This window comes from Scyliorhinus torazame, chromosome 13, assembly GCF_047496885.1.
Source record: "Scyliorhinus torazame isolate Kashiwa2021f chromosome 13, sScyTor2.1, whole genome shotgun sequence".
Taxonomy (NCBI): Eukaryota; Metazoa; Chordata; class Chondrichthyes; order Carcharhiniformes; family Scyliorhinidae; genus Scyliorhinus; species Scyliorhinus torazame.
The window spans coordinates 211,270,323-211,286,691 of NC_092719.1; the positions used below are offsets into that span (position 1 = coordinate 211,270,323).

A 16,369-nucleotide genomic window follows, 5' to 3' on the forward strand; every position below is an offset into this window, starting at 1 on the left:
CAGTTGGAAGGAATAGCGATGTGAAAATTTGAGCATGTTTGTTTGGAACTTTAGTAGTTTTGGAATGTTTAAAGACTTTTCTCAGAGCACTGACCAATACCTGCTTTGCCGGAGTCAGTGACAGCAGCATGGGCGAGGGTGTACGTGAGGTGGGGGTTAACAAAGGACCTTTCACCTTTGACTCTGGGTTTCAATCCAGCCAGATTGATGGATACTTGACTGTTTTGATTCAGTCACTGGTGGTCACATGTGACTTGGCTAATTTTACTTTATATCTAATTAGACCTCAGAATGTCTCAAACCAGTCCAAATGGTAGCTGTGTGTTTGCCTGAAGAGAAAAGGCACATGCTGGATTTGAAGTTTGATGGGCAAAATGATTTCTCCCCCGACATCATTTGTTTCTCTGTCTTAACAAAAAAAAAAAATCACCTTTGTCTTTCCAAGAATCACTCGCGGAAGGTGTGACGAATCTTCAAGTGGTTGAAACCGAAAGCTCTCGGATTCGTATCAGCTGGGCTGGATTTGCCAGGGCGACAGCGTACAGGGTTACGTGGAGACGCGCCGATGGTAAGTGTCCCACCCTGTTTGCTGTTCAGGTTTGTTCAATGTTGGGCGAGACAAGTGAGGGCTGAAGGGTTTTCATTTCTGCTTTTTACTCTGTTCAGATCTATTCGTCACATTCACGCCACGCAAGTGTCCGGCAATGGCCATTTCCAACAAGAGAAAGTCCCCCCCCCCCCCCCCCCCCCCCCCCCCATGGCATACACAATCTGAATCTCCCAATATCCCTTACCATTGACCAGAAACAGAACTGGACTAGCCGTATAAATCTAAGCTACAAGAGCAGGTTAGATAATGGGAATTCTGTGGCGAGTAACTCACCTCCTGACTCCCCAAAGCCTGTCCACCATCTACAAGGCCCAAGTCAGGAGTGTGATGGAATATTCCCCACTTGTCTGGATGAGAGCAGCTCCGACAACACTGAACAAGCTCAGCACCATCCAGAATGAAGCAGCCCACTTGATTGGCACCCCATCCACCACCTTAAACATTCAATCCCTCTGCCACTGAAACATTGGCAGCTGTTTGTACCATCTGCAGGATGCACTGCCGAAACTCACCAAGGCTCCTTTGACAGCACTTTGTCAACCTGTGACCTCTACCACCCAGAAGGACAAGTGGAGCAGATACCTAGGAACCCCACCACCTGGAAGTTCCCCTCCAAGTCACTCGTCAACCTGATTTGAAAATATATCGCCTTTCCTTCACTGTCGCTGGGTCAAAGTCCAGATGCTCCCTCCCTAATAGCACTGTGGGTGTACCTACGCCACATGCACTGCAGCGGTTCATAAAGGCAGCTCATCACCAACTTCCCAAGGGCAATTAGGGATGGGCAACGAATGGTGGTCTAACCAGCGACACGCACACCCCATGAAAGAATAAAAGGAGGTCACGGTTTAATGGTCCCATCCTACTTCAATTGAGATCACATTGAGATCCAAAAAGACGAGGTGTTGGGCGTCTTGAAAAATATTAAGGTAGATAAGTCCCCAGGGCCTGATGGGATCTACCCCAGAATACTGAAGGAGGCTGGAGAGGAAATTGCTGAGGCCTTGACAGAAATCTTTGGATCCTCACTGTCTTCAGGTGATGTCCCGGACGACTGGAGAATAGCCAATGTTGTTCCTCTGTTTAAGAAGGGGAGCAAGGATAATCCAGGGAACTACAGGCCGGTGAGCCTTACTTCAGTGGTAGGTAAATTACTGGAGAGAATTCTTCGAGACAGGATCTACTCCCATTTGGAAGCAAATGGACGTATTAGTGAGAGGCAGCATGGTTTTGTGAAGGGGAGGTCGTGTCTCAAAAACTTGATAGAGTTTTTCGAGAAGATCGCAAAGATGATTGATGCAGGTAGGGCAATGGATGTTGTCTATATGGACTTCAGTAAGGCCTTTGACAAGGTCCCTCATGGTAGACTAGTACAAAAGGTGAAGTCACACGGGATCAGGGGTGAGCTGGCAAGGTGGATACAGAACTGGTTAGGTCATCGAAGGCAGAGAGTAGCAATGGAAGGATGCTTTTCTAATTGGAGGGCTGTGACCAGTGGTGTTCCACAGGGATCAGTGCTGGGACCTTTGCTGTTTGCAGTGTTTATAAATGATTTGGAGGAAAATGTAACTGGTCTGATTAGTAAGTTTGCAGACGACACAAAGGTTGGAGGAATTGCGGAGAGCGATGAGGACAGTCAGAGGATACAGCAGGATTTAGATTGTTTGGCGACTTGGGCGGAGAGATGGCAGATGGAGTTTAATCCGGACAAATGTGAGGTAATGCATTTTGGAAGGTCTAATGCAGGTAGGGAATATACAGTGAATGGTAGAACCCTCACGAGTATTGAAAGTCAGAGAGATCTAGGAGTACAGGTCCACAGGTCACTGAAAGGGGCAACACAGGTGGAGAAGGTAGTCAAGAAGGCATACGGCATGCTTGCCTTCATTGGCCGGGGCATTGAGTATAAGAATTGGCAAGTCATGTTGCAGCTGTATAGAACCTTAGTTAGGCCACACTTGGAGTATAGTGTTCAATTCTGGTCGCCATACTACCAGAATGATGGTGGAGGCTTGAGAGAGGGTGCAGAAGAGATTTACCAGAATGTTGCCTGGTATAGAGGGCATTAGCTATGAGGAGCGGTTGAATAAACTCGGATTGTTCTCACTGGAACGACGGAGGTTGAGGGGCGACCTGATAGAGGTCTACAAAATTATGAGGGGCATAGACAGAGCGGTTAGTCAGAGGCTTTTCCCCAGGGTAGAGGGGTCAATTACTAGGGGCCATAGGTTTAAGGTGAGAGGGGCAAGGTTTAGAGTAGATGTACGAGGCAAGTTTTTTACGCAGAGGGTAGTGGGTGTCTGGAACTCGCTACCGGAGGAGGTGGTGGAAGCAGGGACGATAGTGACATTTAAGGGGCATCTTGACAAATACATGAATAGGATGGGAATAGAGGGATACGGACCCAGGAAGTGTAGAAGATTGTAGTCTAGTCGGGCAGCATGGTCGGCACGGGCTTGGAGGGCCGAAGGGCCTGTTCCTGTGCTGTACATTTCTTTGTTCTTTGTTCTAACCCTGTCAGTAAACCCTTATTTAATAAAAGCCAAATACTGCGGATGCTGGAAATCGAAAAAAAAAGCAGAAGACTGGCAGCTTCTGTGGAGGGAGAAGCAGAATTAACTTTTCGAGTCAAATACTCCTCAAGCGTCATATCCAACTCGAAATGTTAACTCCAGTTTCTCTCTCCACAGATGCTGCCAGACCTGCTGGGTTTATCCAGCCCTTTATGTTGTCATTTCAGGACATTCTTCTATCCTTTCTCGCTCGTCTGCTTATCTACCTTCAGCTTCAACACACCTATGTTATTTGCCTAAACTGCTCCACGTGGTAATGAGATCCGCATTCTCATCACTCAACCTTATCGAGTTCTTTGAGAAGGTGACTGAACAGGTAGACGAGGGTAGAGCAGTTGATGTGGTGTATATGGATTTCAGCAAAGCGTTTGATAAGGTTCCCCACGGTAGGCTATTGCAGAAAATACGGAGGCTGGGGATTGAGGGTGATTTAGAGATGTGGATCAGAAATTGGCTAGCTGAAAGAAGACAGAGGGTGGTGGTTGATGGAAAATGTTCAGAATGGAGTTCTGTCACAAGTGGAGTACCACAAGGTTCTGTTCTGGGGCCGTTGCTGTTTGTCATTTTTATCAATGACCTAGAGGAAGGCGCAGAAGGGTGGGTGAGTAAATTTGCAGACGATACTAAAGTCAAAGAACAAAGAACAAAGAACAAAGAAATGTACAGCACAGGAACAGGCCCTTCGGCCCTCCAAGCCCGTGCCGACCATACTGCCCGACTAAACTACAATCTTCTACACTTCCTGGGTCCGTATCCTTCTATTCCCATCCTATTCATATATTTGTCAAGATGCCCCTTAAATGTCCCTATCGTCCCTGCTTCCACTACCTCCTCCGGTAGCGAGTTCCAGGTACCCACTACCCTCTGCGTAAAAAACTTGCCTCGTACATCTACTCTAAACCTTGCCCCTCTCACCTTAAACCTATGCCCCCTAGTAATTGACCCCTCTACCCTGGGGAAAAGCCTCTGACTATCCACTCTGTCTATGCCCCTCATAATTTTGTATATCTCTATCAGGTCGTCCCTCAACCTCCTTCGTTCCAGTGAAAACAAACCGAGTTTATTCAATCGCTCCTCATAGCTTATGCCCTCCATTCCAGGCAACATCCTGGTAAATCTCTTCTGCACCCTCTCTAAAGCCTCCACATCCTTCTGGTAGTGTGGCGACCAGAATTGAACACTATACTCCAAGTGTGGCCTAACTAAGGTTCTGTACAGCTGCAACATGACTTGCCAATTCTTATACTCAATGCCCCGGCCAATGAAGGCAAGCATGCCGTATGCCTTCTTGACTACCTTCTCCACCTGTGTTGCCCCTTTCAATGACCTGTGGACCTGTACTCCTAGATCTCTTTGACTTTCAATACTCTTGAGGGTTCTACCATTCACTGTATATTCCCTACCTGCATTAGCCCTTCCAAAATGCATTACCTCACATTTGTCCGGATTAAACTCCATCTGCCATCTCTCCGCCCAAGTCTCCAGACAATCTAAATCCTGCTGTATCCTCAGACAGTCCTCATCGCTATCCGCAATTCCACCAACCTTTGTGTCGTCTGCAAACTTACTAATCAGACCAGTTACATTTTCCTCCAAATCATTTATATATACTACAAACAGCAAAGGTCGGTGGTGTTGTCGATAGTGTGGAAGGATGTAGCAGGTTACAGAGGGATATAGATAAGCTGCAGTGCTGGGCTGAGAGGTGGCAAATGGAGTTTAATGTAGAGAAGTGTGAGGTGATTCACTTTGGAAGGAATAACAGGAATGCGGAATATTTGGCTAATGGTAAAGTTCTTGAAAGTGTGGATGAGCAGAGGGATCTAGGTGTCCATGTACATAGATCCCTGAAAGTTGCCACCCAGGTTGATAGGGTGGTGAAGAAGGCCTATGGAGTATTGGCCTTTATTGGTAGAGGGATTGAGTTCCGGAGTCAGGAGGTCATGTTGCAGCTGTACAGAACTCTGGTACGGCCGCATTTGGAGTATTGCGTACAGTTCTGGTCACCGCATTATAGGAAGGACGTGGAGGCTTTGGAACGGGTGCAGAGGAGATTTACCAGGATGTTGCCTGGTATGGAGGGAAAATCTTATGAGGAAAGGCTGATGGACTTGAGGTTGTTTTCGTTAGAGCGAAGAAGGTTAAGAGGAGACTTAATAGAGGCATACAAAATGATCAGAGGGTTAGATAGGGTGAACAGTGAGAGCCTTCTCCCGCGGATGGAAATGGCTAGCACGAGGGGACATAGCCTTAAACTGAGGGGTAATAGATATAGGACAGAGGTCAGAGGTAGGTTCTTTACGCAAAGAGTAGTGAGGCCGTGGAATGCCCTACCTGCTACAGTAGTGAACTCGCCAACATTGAGGGCATTTAAAAGTTTATTGGATAAACATATGGATGATAATGGTATAGTGTAGGTTAGATGGCTTTTGTTTCGGTGCAACATCGTGGGCCGAAGGGCCTGTACTGCGCTGTATTGTTCTATGTTCTATGTTCAATAAGCAAAGACATTTTTCTCCATTTCCTGTTGAATTTATTAGTGGACTGTCTTATATCCGCGGAGAAATGGGTCCATCCTTTTTACACTTGCCTTGTCAAACCCTTTCATCATCTTAAAGAGGTGACTTGGCCTCCTCCTTTCTCGAGAAAAGAGCCTCAGCCTTACCTGATAAGTGTATCCCCTCATTTCCTTAAGGTTCAGGCCTATTTCCCCTCTCCATCGGGCCTCCTCCTCACTTCTGCTGAAAGCCTCGAGCCAAGCAGCACAATGCTTCCAACCCCCTCCCCCTAGTGAGGGTTGGAACCACTCTCTCTCAATGAACCTTGTAAGAAGTCTGACAACACCAGGTTAAAGTCCAACAGGTTTGTTTCGAATCACTGCTCCTTCCTCAGGTGAATCAGCAGTGCTCCGAAAGCTAGTGCCGTTAAAATCTGGATTAGCCGTTAAAACCTGGAACCTCCACGGCAACCTTGAGGACTGGCAACCCTACCAAGTTAACAGTCAAATTTTAGGGAGTCCTCGCTTTTTTCGAAGACTCTAATTCAGGCCTGGAGCACATCCTCGATTTTACTGGCTCCGCCATTGGCAGCCAGTGCCTTCAGCAGCCTTGGTCCTAACCCCAGGAATTCCTTCCCACCTCTCTCGCTCTCTCTTATTTAATACACTCCTTAAAACCTGCTGCCCTAACCACGGTGGCACAGTGGTTAGCACCACTGCTTCACAGCGGCAGGATCTCAGGTTCGATTCCCCGCTGGGTCACTGTCTGTGTGGAGTCTGCACGTTCTCCCCGTGTCTGCGTGGGTTTCCTCCGGGAGCTCCGGTTTCCTCCCACAGTCCAAAGATGTGCAGGTCAGGTGGGTTGGCCACGATCAATTACCCCTTAGTGTTCTAAAGGTTAGGTGGGGCTATTGGGTTGCAGAGATAAGGTGGGTTGGGGGCCTGGGTAGGGTGTTCTTTGAGAGGGTCGGTGCAGACTTGATGGGCCGAATGGGCTCCTTCTGCACTGTAGTGATTCTATTCTATGAAAATCTCCTTATGTGGGCTCTGTGTCATATTTCATAGAATTTACAATGCAGAAGGAGGCCATTCGGCCCATCGAGTCTGCACTGGCTCTTGGAAAGAGCACCATACCCAAGCCTACACCACCACCCTATCCCCATAACCCAGTAACCCCACCCAACACTAAGGGCAATTTTGGACACTAAGGGCAATTTAGCAGCATATGTGGTGATCACTCTTCTGAAGCACCTGGAGATGGTTCACCACTTAAAGGCGTTACATAAATGCAGGTTGCTGTTACTGTATTCTCACTTTTCTTGCTCTTCTGTCCCTCAGGCGTCAAGGACAGTAGAATTCTGAGCAGAGACACCACCTCGTTCAACGTTGAAGGCTTGCAGCCCGACACGGTGTATGCGATTGAGGTATCGGGATTGGTTGGATCCAGAGAGGGGACTGTCGTCACGGTGACTACGAGAACCAGTAAGTTGCGGCACCGACCCCCCCCCCCGCCCCCGGTGACAACATCACCATTCAGATCCAGCCTACTGGTTAACGTTTCTTGGTGAATTTGGTGCCCCCTTTGCCGTAAGGGCTGCTCATGTTGGGGGGGGGGGGGTGGAACACTTCTCATTTGGTACCCTGTACACCCAGTCCAGTGGTGGCACGGGGGTTAGCACTGCTGCCTCACAGCGCCAGCGACCTGGGTTCAATTCCAGTCTGTGCGGAGTCTGCACGTTCTCCCCGTGGCCGCGTGCGTTTCCTCCGGGTGCTCTGGTTCCCTCCCACAAGGATGTACAGGTTTGGCTGATTGGCCACACCAAATTAGCAGTCTTAACCACTCGGACACCTCCTTCCACGATTGGCCACGCTGAATTGCCCCTTAGTGTCCAACGGTGAGGTTACAGGATTGCGAGAGACTGGGTCTAGGGGGACTGAATGCTCTTTCAGAGGGTTGGTGCAGACTCGACGGGCCGAACGATCTCTTCTACGCCGTAGGGAGTCTATGATCCTAGGGAGAATGCGAGGTCTGGATGGTGCTGTCTGATAAGGCGGTAGCAGCAGGCTTCTTAGTAACTTCCTTAAGGGCATTGGATAAACACGATTTAAAAAAAACTTGGATAGCTCTTTCAGAGAGATGTGATGGGCCAAATAGCCTCCTTCTGTACTGACTGATTCTAGAGGTGCCTCTGCTTTGTTTGATACTGGGTACGGTTTCAGTCTCCTTAGTTAAGGAAGGATGTGGATGTGTTGGAAACGATTCAGAGGAGGTTCACGAGATTGATATCTCGTGTGAGCGGGTTGTCTAATGAGAAAAGGCTGGACAGACTGGGCTTGTTTTCGCTGGAGTAGAGAAGAGTGAGGGGTGACTTGATTGAAGTCTACAAGACCCTGAATGGTCTCGACAAGGTAGACGTGGAAAGGATGTTTCCTCTTGTGGGTGAGTCCAGAACTAACGGACACTGTTTTAAAATTAGGGGTCGCTCTTATGGGACAGAGATGAGGACAGAGACCAGGCGGCAGGGTAGCACAGTGCTAGGGTCCCAGGTTCGATTCCCGGCTTGGGTCACTGTCTGTGCGGAGTCTGCACGTTCTCCCCGTGCCTGCGAGAATTTCCTCCGGGTGCTCCGGTTTCCTCCCACAAGTCCCGAAATACGTGCTGTTAGATGAATTGGACATTCTGAATTCTCCCTCTGTGTACCCGAACAGGCGCCGGAATGTGGCGACTAGGGGCTTTTCACAGTAACTTCACTGCAGTGTTAATGTAAGCCTACTTTTGACACTAATAAAGATTATTATTTTAAAAAACTTTTCTCTCAGAGGGTTGTGCAACTTTGGAACGCTCTGCCTCAGGAGGCAGTGGAAGCGGGAACATTGAATATTCTTAAGGGGGAGGGAGATAGATTCTTGTTAGGCAAGGGAATTAAATGTTATCGGGGATAGACAGGAATGTGGAACAGATCATCCGGGATCTAATTGGATGGCGGAGCTGGCTCGAGGGGCTGAATGGCCTATTTCTCAAGGGTAAGTAGCCGGCAGTAAATTCTGGCTTTGCCAGTTTTGTCACCAGTGGCCATTGCTAGTTGCTGGAGGCCTCTTCGGTTCAGGGCAGTTGTTGATCCTGCCAGGGGTGGGCTTGGGCACGCCCCCCCCAGGTTTATTTAAATCCTAAGGCCTAATCCCGAACCCACAAATATGGATTTGGTTGAGTGGAAGAAAAAGGGAAATTGGCCATATTTCTGCTTCCATGTAAGTTCAAAATTATGTTACCCATGACTTAATGTATTTCTGTATCTTTTTATGAAAAGGCCCCATTGTCGGAGACGTGACCAACGTGCGAGTTACTGAGGCGCGACGGAACATGCTCCAGATCGTGTGGACTGGAGTAGGCAGGGTGTCTGCGTATAAAATCACATGGAAGAGTGCCGATGGTGGGTCTATTGGGTTTAGGCGATGTTATAAAATGTGGACTGGGGTGGTCACTTTCACTGTTACAACAGCCCAGGCAGTATCGGCAAGAGGTTTTTTGAATTTATTCTGTCACTGACAAGGCCAAAGTTTGTTGTCCATCTCTGACCGAGTGGCCCGGCCATTTCAGAGGGACGTTAAGAGCCAACCACATTGCTGTGGGTTTGGATTCGCATGTAGGCCAGACCGGGGGAGTCCTCTGCTAAAGGACATTGGTGAACCAGATGGGATTTTGCAATAGCCGTGACGGAATCATGGTCCCCATTACTGAGACCCGCCTTTCAATTCTTTTTACATTGGATTTAAATTCCATTCGCATGATTTGAAGGAGTGCTCCCAGGGCGTTAACCTGGACCTCTGGATTACTAGTCATCACCACAATGCCACCACCGCCACACCTCAGCGGATGGCAGCTCAAACCCCACTGGGAGCTGGAGAGTCCGAATTCGGTGCGAAAAACCTGGAAATAAAAATCTGGAAAAGATGCTTTCGCATAACTAATGCAGTTGTAATATGTCTTACAATCACTTTTGCTGTGCACTGCACTTCTGGCAAATGAGTTATTTTGCATAACAGTTCCAGAGTTGCAGCTCTCCAGCAGGCTCACGTTTCCCTGCCATGCTAAGTCAAAACTTCCAGTGCCTTTGGAAATCACTCCACTCAGCCTGAGTTTTCTGGCTCCAATTTTCACCAAAAAGGCACACCTTGGCAACTCTCTGTTCCATAAAACTCCACAAGACATCCATTTTTTCTGCTCCCTTCCTCTCGAACAGAAAATTAACTCAAGCATCCTGCTTGGTGGTTAACACAAAACAGTATTTCTCTACTTTTCCACAGCAGTACCTTCTTTGTCTCTCGCTGCTTCTCAACAGGAAGCTGTTCTTTTTCTGTGACACACTGACTGTGTAGAGGTGTTAAGACTGTCTTGGCATTTCAATAGGTTTTCTGTTTGAGTTCCCCTCTCCATAGCGGCCAGATCACATGGGCATGTCTCCCAGCAGATCTTCATCATGACTTCACCGGCCCCTTTTCAGAATGTTCTGTAGGTTAAAGGGGACATTTTGAAAGATAACCATCTTGTAAAACTGACACTCACGGATGTTTTACTTGATTGAGTGTGTAATAATAAACACCGTTGATTGTTGAGTTTACAGTTGAAACTTTTTTTGTTAATTCAGGAGTTGAGGAGAACAGTATGGTGAGTGGAGATGTCAAATCGTTTAACATCCCAAAGTTAAAGCCCAACACTGCTTATGCTGTCAGAGTCACACCTGTGATGGGGAATAGAGAAGGGGTTCCTGCCACCATTATGACACGGACCGGTGAGTATGTGGTGTTTTTGAAATTGTAAATAGGAACAGAGAGGAAGAAATTATTCGACACGGAACATGATCGACTGCAGGGTTGATGCAGGTCCGGGGCGGAATTCTCCAGTCCCCCGGCCACCTGGGGATTCTCGGCGGCGCGCCATTCGTTGCCGACGCGATTCTATCTTCCCGCCGCTTTTCAATGGGATGTCCCATTGAAGCCACCCCACGCCGCCGGGAAGCCCGCGGGCCGGGGTGCACTGCCAGCGGGAAAAGACAATCCCGCACTAAAGAACTTCGGCCCAGGAAAACCACAGAAAATCAATGCAGACCATTCCAAAGAAGAGCACTGTGTTTCTCGAAAGTAAATACTTTTAATACTGTGGAAGGAAGCAATGGGCTGTCAGCTGTTGTTACAAAGTGATTGGAAAATAAGAGTAAAGAGACCTTACTGGATTATATCGATGGGGGTCACACTTGAAGCAGTGTCCACAGTTTTCATCTCCTTACCGAAGGAAGAATACCCCCCCTCCCCCAGACCCAGCGGGAACATGCAAATAGCTCATTGAGTCCCTATTTCTTACCCCCTTGTGTTCAAAAGTCACATCAAGCGTGATTGTATGTATTAGGACAATTACTGTGCGGTCTTTAATAGCAGCTTGATGTACATGCTCTTTGGTGACCTCTTGTGCTCTCACTACACCAGTGTCCAAAGAGGGCCAGGTCGCTGGCGTCAGCGATGTACGAGTGCTCGAAGCCCGCAGCGACGTCCTCCGAGTGTCTTGGGTCGGCGTGCGTGGAGCCACATCTTACCGGATCAGCTGGAAACGCAGCGATGGTAGGTTCCCTCTGGTAACAAAGGGAAGAATTTTGTATCAGTAATGGTGACAGATGGGCAGCGAATGAATAATAAAATAAGTGCTTCAAACTCGCTGAAGGAACCTAAAAGTTGTTTGGAAAATGACCCAACGCCACTCAATGTTTCCTCTCAATTTTCAGGGGGACCCGAGGTAAGCAGGGTTGTATCTGGAGATGTAACTACCTTTGATATCGTGGACCTGCAAGGCGGAGTTAATTACCTCGTTAAAGTCGTCGCGCTGGTCAGAAATCGCGAAGGGCAGTCCGTCACGATCACCGCGACCACTCGTAAGTCGCCCATGGGGAACGATTCTATTCCCCAGCCGGATAATTCACTGTCTCTGATTGGTTTTGTGGGAGTCGTATTCAGCCTATCGTGTCTGCCACCCTTACTCGATTTAAATAGCCATTTTCTCTCAGGAAATTCGGCGCCCCCTTTCTCCTCCATCCTCTGGCACAATACACACTGCAGCGGCTCAACGATTGGAGTGTCCTGTGAAAATATCAAAAAGGGTGCAGGGAACCTTGAGAACATTGCAGAGAAGCAAGGGAAGAATAGGGCTGCACGGCAGCACAGTGGTTATCACAGTTGCTTCACAGCTCCAGGGTCCCAGGTTCGATTCCCGGCCTGGGTCACTGGCTGTGCGGAGTCTGCCCGTTCTCCCCGTGTGTGCGTGGGTTTCCTCCGGGTGCTCCGGTTTCCTCCCACAGTCCAAAGATATGCAGGTTAGGTGGATTGGGCATGATAAATTGCCCTTAGTGTCCAAAAGGGTTGGGTGGGGTTACTAGGTTATGGGGCTACGGGGATAGGGTAGAGGTGCTCTTTCCAAGGGCCGGTGCAGACCCGATGGGCCGAATGGCCTCCTTCTGCACTGTAAATTCTATGCAAATTGGAAAGGGTGCATTTAGGGCAATTCCGTGTCTAAAGGTAACTCATGAGAGTTGATCTTGGAGGTAAATTAGATTAGGTAAGGAAATGGCATTTTTAGTTTAAGTAGTGAGAAGGCAAATTTGGAATTGTTACTGCAAAATGGTGCTTTAAACTGAGTGTGTGAGATTAGAACACAGCATGAGACCAAACCCGCCAATCTGTTGGGAAACCATTTAGATTCTGAATTGAAAGGACCATTCCTCTGTGCGAATGAATGAACTCCGAGGGGTTGAGTGGCCTTCCCAATATATGATTATCCTCTGACCTCGGTGTTGATCTCAGCCTGTTCTCTGAGCAAATGGGCAGTCGCTAACTCTCCATTTTTCACGTTTTAAACACTCTACCACAGTGACCCAGTTCAACCTATCACTAAAGAGTCCTTAACAGTTTCAACGTGGCCAGCATAGAAGTTTCTGCCTTCCAAAGAGAGCGATTGTGCCCGACACCTTCCCCAGGACATTGTCACTCCATCACCTCCGTGTAGCATCATTAACCTGTTGGTTCTTTTTTAATGTCAAAATTGCAGCTGCTGTCGAACGTCCTCTGGGAACGGTTGGGACTGTCCGTATCATTGGCTCAACCACAAAGCGGATTCAGATAAGCTGGAATAGTGTGCCGGGAAGCTCTGGATACAGAATCTACTGGAGACTGGCAGAGGGTAAAATATTCAGTGCTTAACACGTTGCTGTCACAATCACTAGAGCAGCCGAGTGCCCTGAAGGAACAGCAGCTAGTGGGTCACCGTCTCCAATACAGCTGCAGTCTGTATAAACAGCTCGTTACAGGCATTTAAGGGATGTGGGTCTTGCTGGCGAGACCAGCAGATATTGTCCATTCCGAATTGCCTTTGCGAAGGTGGTGGTGAGCTGCCCTCTGGAACCGCTGCAGCCCATGTGGTGTAGGTACACCCACTGTGCTGTTAGGGAAGGAAATGGAAGGCACGAGTTCATTCGATTTGTTTCCGATTCCTGTTAAGGTTGAGTTGCCTCAAGACTTGACTATTCCAATGCCCTGCTGGCTGGTCTCCCACATTCCGGATTCCTCAAACGTGAGATCATCCAGAATTCTGCTGCCCCTGTCCAGACTTGCACCCGTTCCCCTCTCACCCCAGTGTTCGCTGACCAACATGGGCTCCCGGCCAAGGGTTGATTGATTTTGAAACTCTCATCCTTCTTCTCAAAGCCCTCCATGGTCTCATTCCTCCCTATCGCTGCGACCTTCCCCAGCCACTTGCATCCTAACCGAGGGGCCTCGCAGATGCCAGTCTGGGCAAGCCTCTGCCCGCTCAATAGGGGAGCTCATATTCCATGAAGCCCACAGGGCGTTGGGTTAGCGATCCCCCCTCTCCCCCTCCACCCTGACACCTTCCTAAACCTCTACTTTGCCCCCCTCCTTAAAACCAATTTCTTCAACCAGCCTTTTGGTCACCTGACTCAATGGGCGGAAATTACCGGCTGTTCACACTGACGGCATATTCCAGTTACACACGGGTTTCCTGGCGACGAGGGTGCAGTCACCGGGAAATCCCGTTGACAACGGCGGGATCGGTAAATCCCGCCAAATGTCTCCTTATACGGCTCATGTGATATTTGATTTTATAACGTTCCTGTGACGTGCCTTTGGAAGTTTTATCAAGTTCAAGACCCTATATAAGTATAAGATGTTGTTGATTTTCCAGGAGGTTTGGACTCGAAATATAAGATTTCATTTTCTAATTTTCTTCCTTCCTACCTGAGACACAATTAACAATTCCTGGGCCAGGGTTCCACTGGCGATGGCTGGCCAATGGCTCTTACACCCCAGTTCCCCTTCTTTAAATGTCAGTAGCTATTCCAACAGAGGAGGCCTCCCCCATCAGCTCTAATCCTGTCCTTACCTGGCATCTATAGACTGGCATTTTCCTGGGAATTCCCTTGGGCAGCAATTAGGACCAAGGAATGCATCACTGATTTTTCTGATCCGCAGGTCAGGGGCATGAGCCCATCGAGTCTGCACCGACTCTTGGAAAGAGCACCCTACCTAAGCACACGCCACCACCCTATCCCCGTAACCCCACCTGACCTTTTGGGGAAGGTCAATTTAGCGTGGCCAATCCACCTAACCTGCACATCTTTGGAGGAAACCGGAGCACCCGGAGGAAACCCACGCAGACACGGGGAGAACGTGCAGACTCCGCACAGTCACCCAAGGTCGGAATTGAACCCGGGTCCCGGGAGCTGTGAGGCAGCCATGCTAACCACTGTACCACGGTGCCGCCCATTTGCAACCCAGACCTTCCTTGACCCTTGTTCCTCAGTGTCACGCCAGATGGTAGATTTACTCAGGAGGCCAATGGGTCCATTATTCCTGGGTTAGCTCGATAGAAAATGACCCAATTAGTCCTTTCCCCACAGCTCTGTGAATTTGTTGCACTTCAAGTATTTCTCCAATGCTCTTCAAAAATAATCACTATTGAATTTGCTTCCACCACTCTTTCCAATCATTGAGTCCCAGGTCATAATTACAACTCAAAGCTTAAATTCTGCTTTCCTGATGTTATCTTCATTTGCTATCCACCATAGAACTCTGTCCTGTGGTTACTGGTCCTTCTGCAAAAGGAAACACCTTCTTATTTCTCCGTACCCCTTCATGATTTTGAACTGCCCGATCAAATCCACCCTGAACCTTCTCTGCTGTGAGGAGAACAGTAATGACCTCCACGAGGCTCATGGGAATGACCGATTGATCATCCAGCGGGGTTAATGAAATACAGGCTCCCCCGCTGAGGGGCGAAGGCCTAACAGCGGAGCTGGTTAAATCGGACCGATAAAAAACGGCCAGGATGGGAACAGGCAACGTCGGATGTTCCTGGCTGGGACTAGATGGCCCGCCTGCTGCTTCGTGGCCTTGCATGCCTTGAACTAAATAAACCTTTAAGTTTGGACCTTCTCGGGACTCCTGTGATTACAATAAGGACAATCCAGGTCTCTCCAGTCACTCCGTGGTACGGGAGACCCCCATCCTTGATGTCTTTCGAGTAAACCTCTGTACCCTCTCCAAAGCATTGACATCCTTATCAAAGCCGGACACCCCAAATACTTCAGCTGGGGCCTTTCTAAAGGGTTAGGATCATTTCCTTGCTTGTACCAAAACACGTGTACACGTATGAAGGCTGCCTTGGCCTGGATTCTAATTGCTGATTGAAATCCCGCTGACAGGTGGCCCGGAGACCAGTCGGTCGGTTGCAACGAACATCAACACATTTAACATCTTGAACCTGCAGCCAGGGATGAGTTACATCATCAGAGTATCTTCACTCTTTGGCGACCATGAAGGGACCCCTGTAACAATCACCGCTGCTACAGGTGAGAGTTGGTGAATTCTTTTGACAAGAGGTTGTGGTATGTTTGATTGTCGATCTGCATTTACTGAAGTTCTAATTTAATGCTTGCTTTATTTCTACAGTGCATTTCACAACCTCAGAGCACCCCAAAGTACAGTAGAGACAACTAAATACTTTTGAAATGCAGTCAGATCTGCAATACAGGAAACGTAGCAATCAATTTGTGCACAGCAAGCTCCCACAAACAGTAATAAGATAATGACCACATAGTTTAGCTGATGTTCCAGTTTAAATAGTAACCAGGGCACTGGATTTTACCCAGTGCTTTTCTTCAAAACATTGATCTTTCCCGTCTGTCTGCACACTTCGAAGACCTCTGACAGTCCAACGCTCCCTCAGTACTGACCCTCTGACAGTCCAACGCTCCCTCAGTACTGACCCTCTGACAGTCCAACGCTCCCACAGTACTGACCCTCTGACAGAGCAACACTCCCTCAGTACTGACCCTCTGACAGTGCAGTACTCCCTCAGTACTGACCCTCTGACAGTCCAACGCTCCCTCAGTACTGACCCTCTGACAGTCCAACGCTCCCTCAGTACTGACCCTCTGACAGTGCAGCACTCCCTCAGTACTGACCCTCTGACAGTGCAACGCTCCCTCAGTACTGACCCTCTGACAGAGCAACACTCCCTCAGTACTGACTCTCTGACAGTGCAGCACTCCCCCAGTACTGACCCTCTGACAGTGCAGCACTCCCTCAGTACTGACCCTCTGACAGTGCAGCACTCCCTCAGTACTGACC

The 16,369-nt window shown here is 48.6% G+C and overlaps 1 protein-coding gene across 3 annotated transcripts in view; it reads left to right on the forward strand.

The window, feature by feature from the left end:
• The window catches only part of col7a1 (collagen, type VII, alpha 1), a 404,499-nt gene that overhangs the window by 151,104 nt on the left and 237,026 nt on the right, over positions 1-16,369 (forward strand). For all 3 annotated transcript variants that reach the window (XM_072473023.1, XM_072473021.1, XM_072473022.1), the window contains exons 19-26: positions 446-568; positions 7,019-7,162; positions 8,989-9,111; positions 10,327-10,470; positions 11,162-11,293; positions 11,455-11,601; positions 12,771-12,902; positions 15,442-15,588. In XM_072473023.1, coding sequence (XP_072329124.1) covers positions 446-568; positions 7,019-7,162; positions 8,989-9,111; positions 10,327-10,470; positions 11,162-11,293; positions 11,455-11,601; positions 12,771-12,902; positions 15,442-15,588 — 1,092 coding nt within the window. The remainder of the gene's footprint in view (positions 1-445; positions 569-7,018; positions 7,163-8,988; positions 9,112-10,326; positions 10,471-11,161; positions 11,294-11,454; positions 11,602-12,770; positions 12,903-15,441; positions 15,589-16,369) is intronic.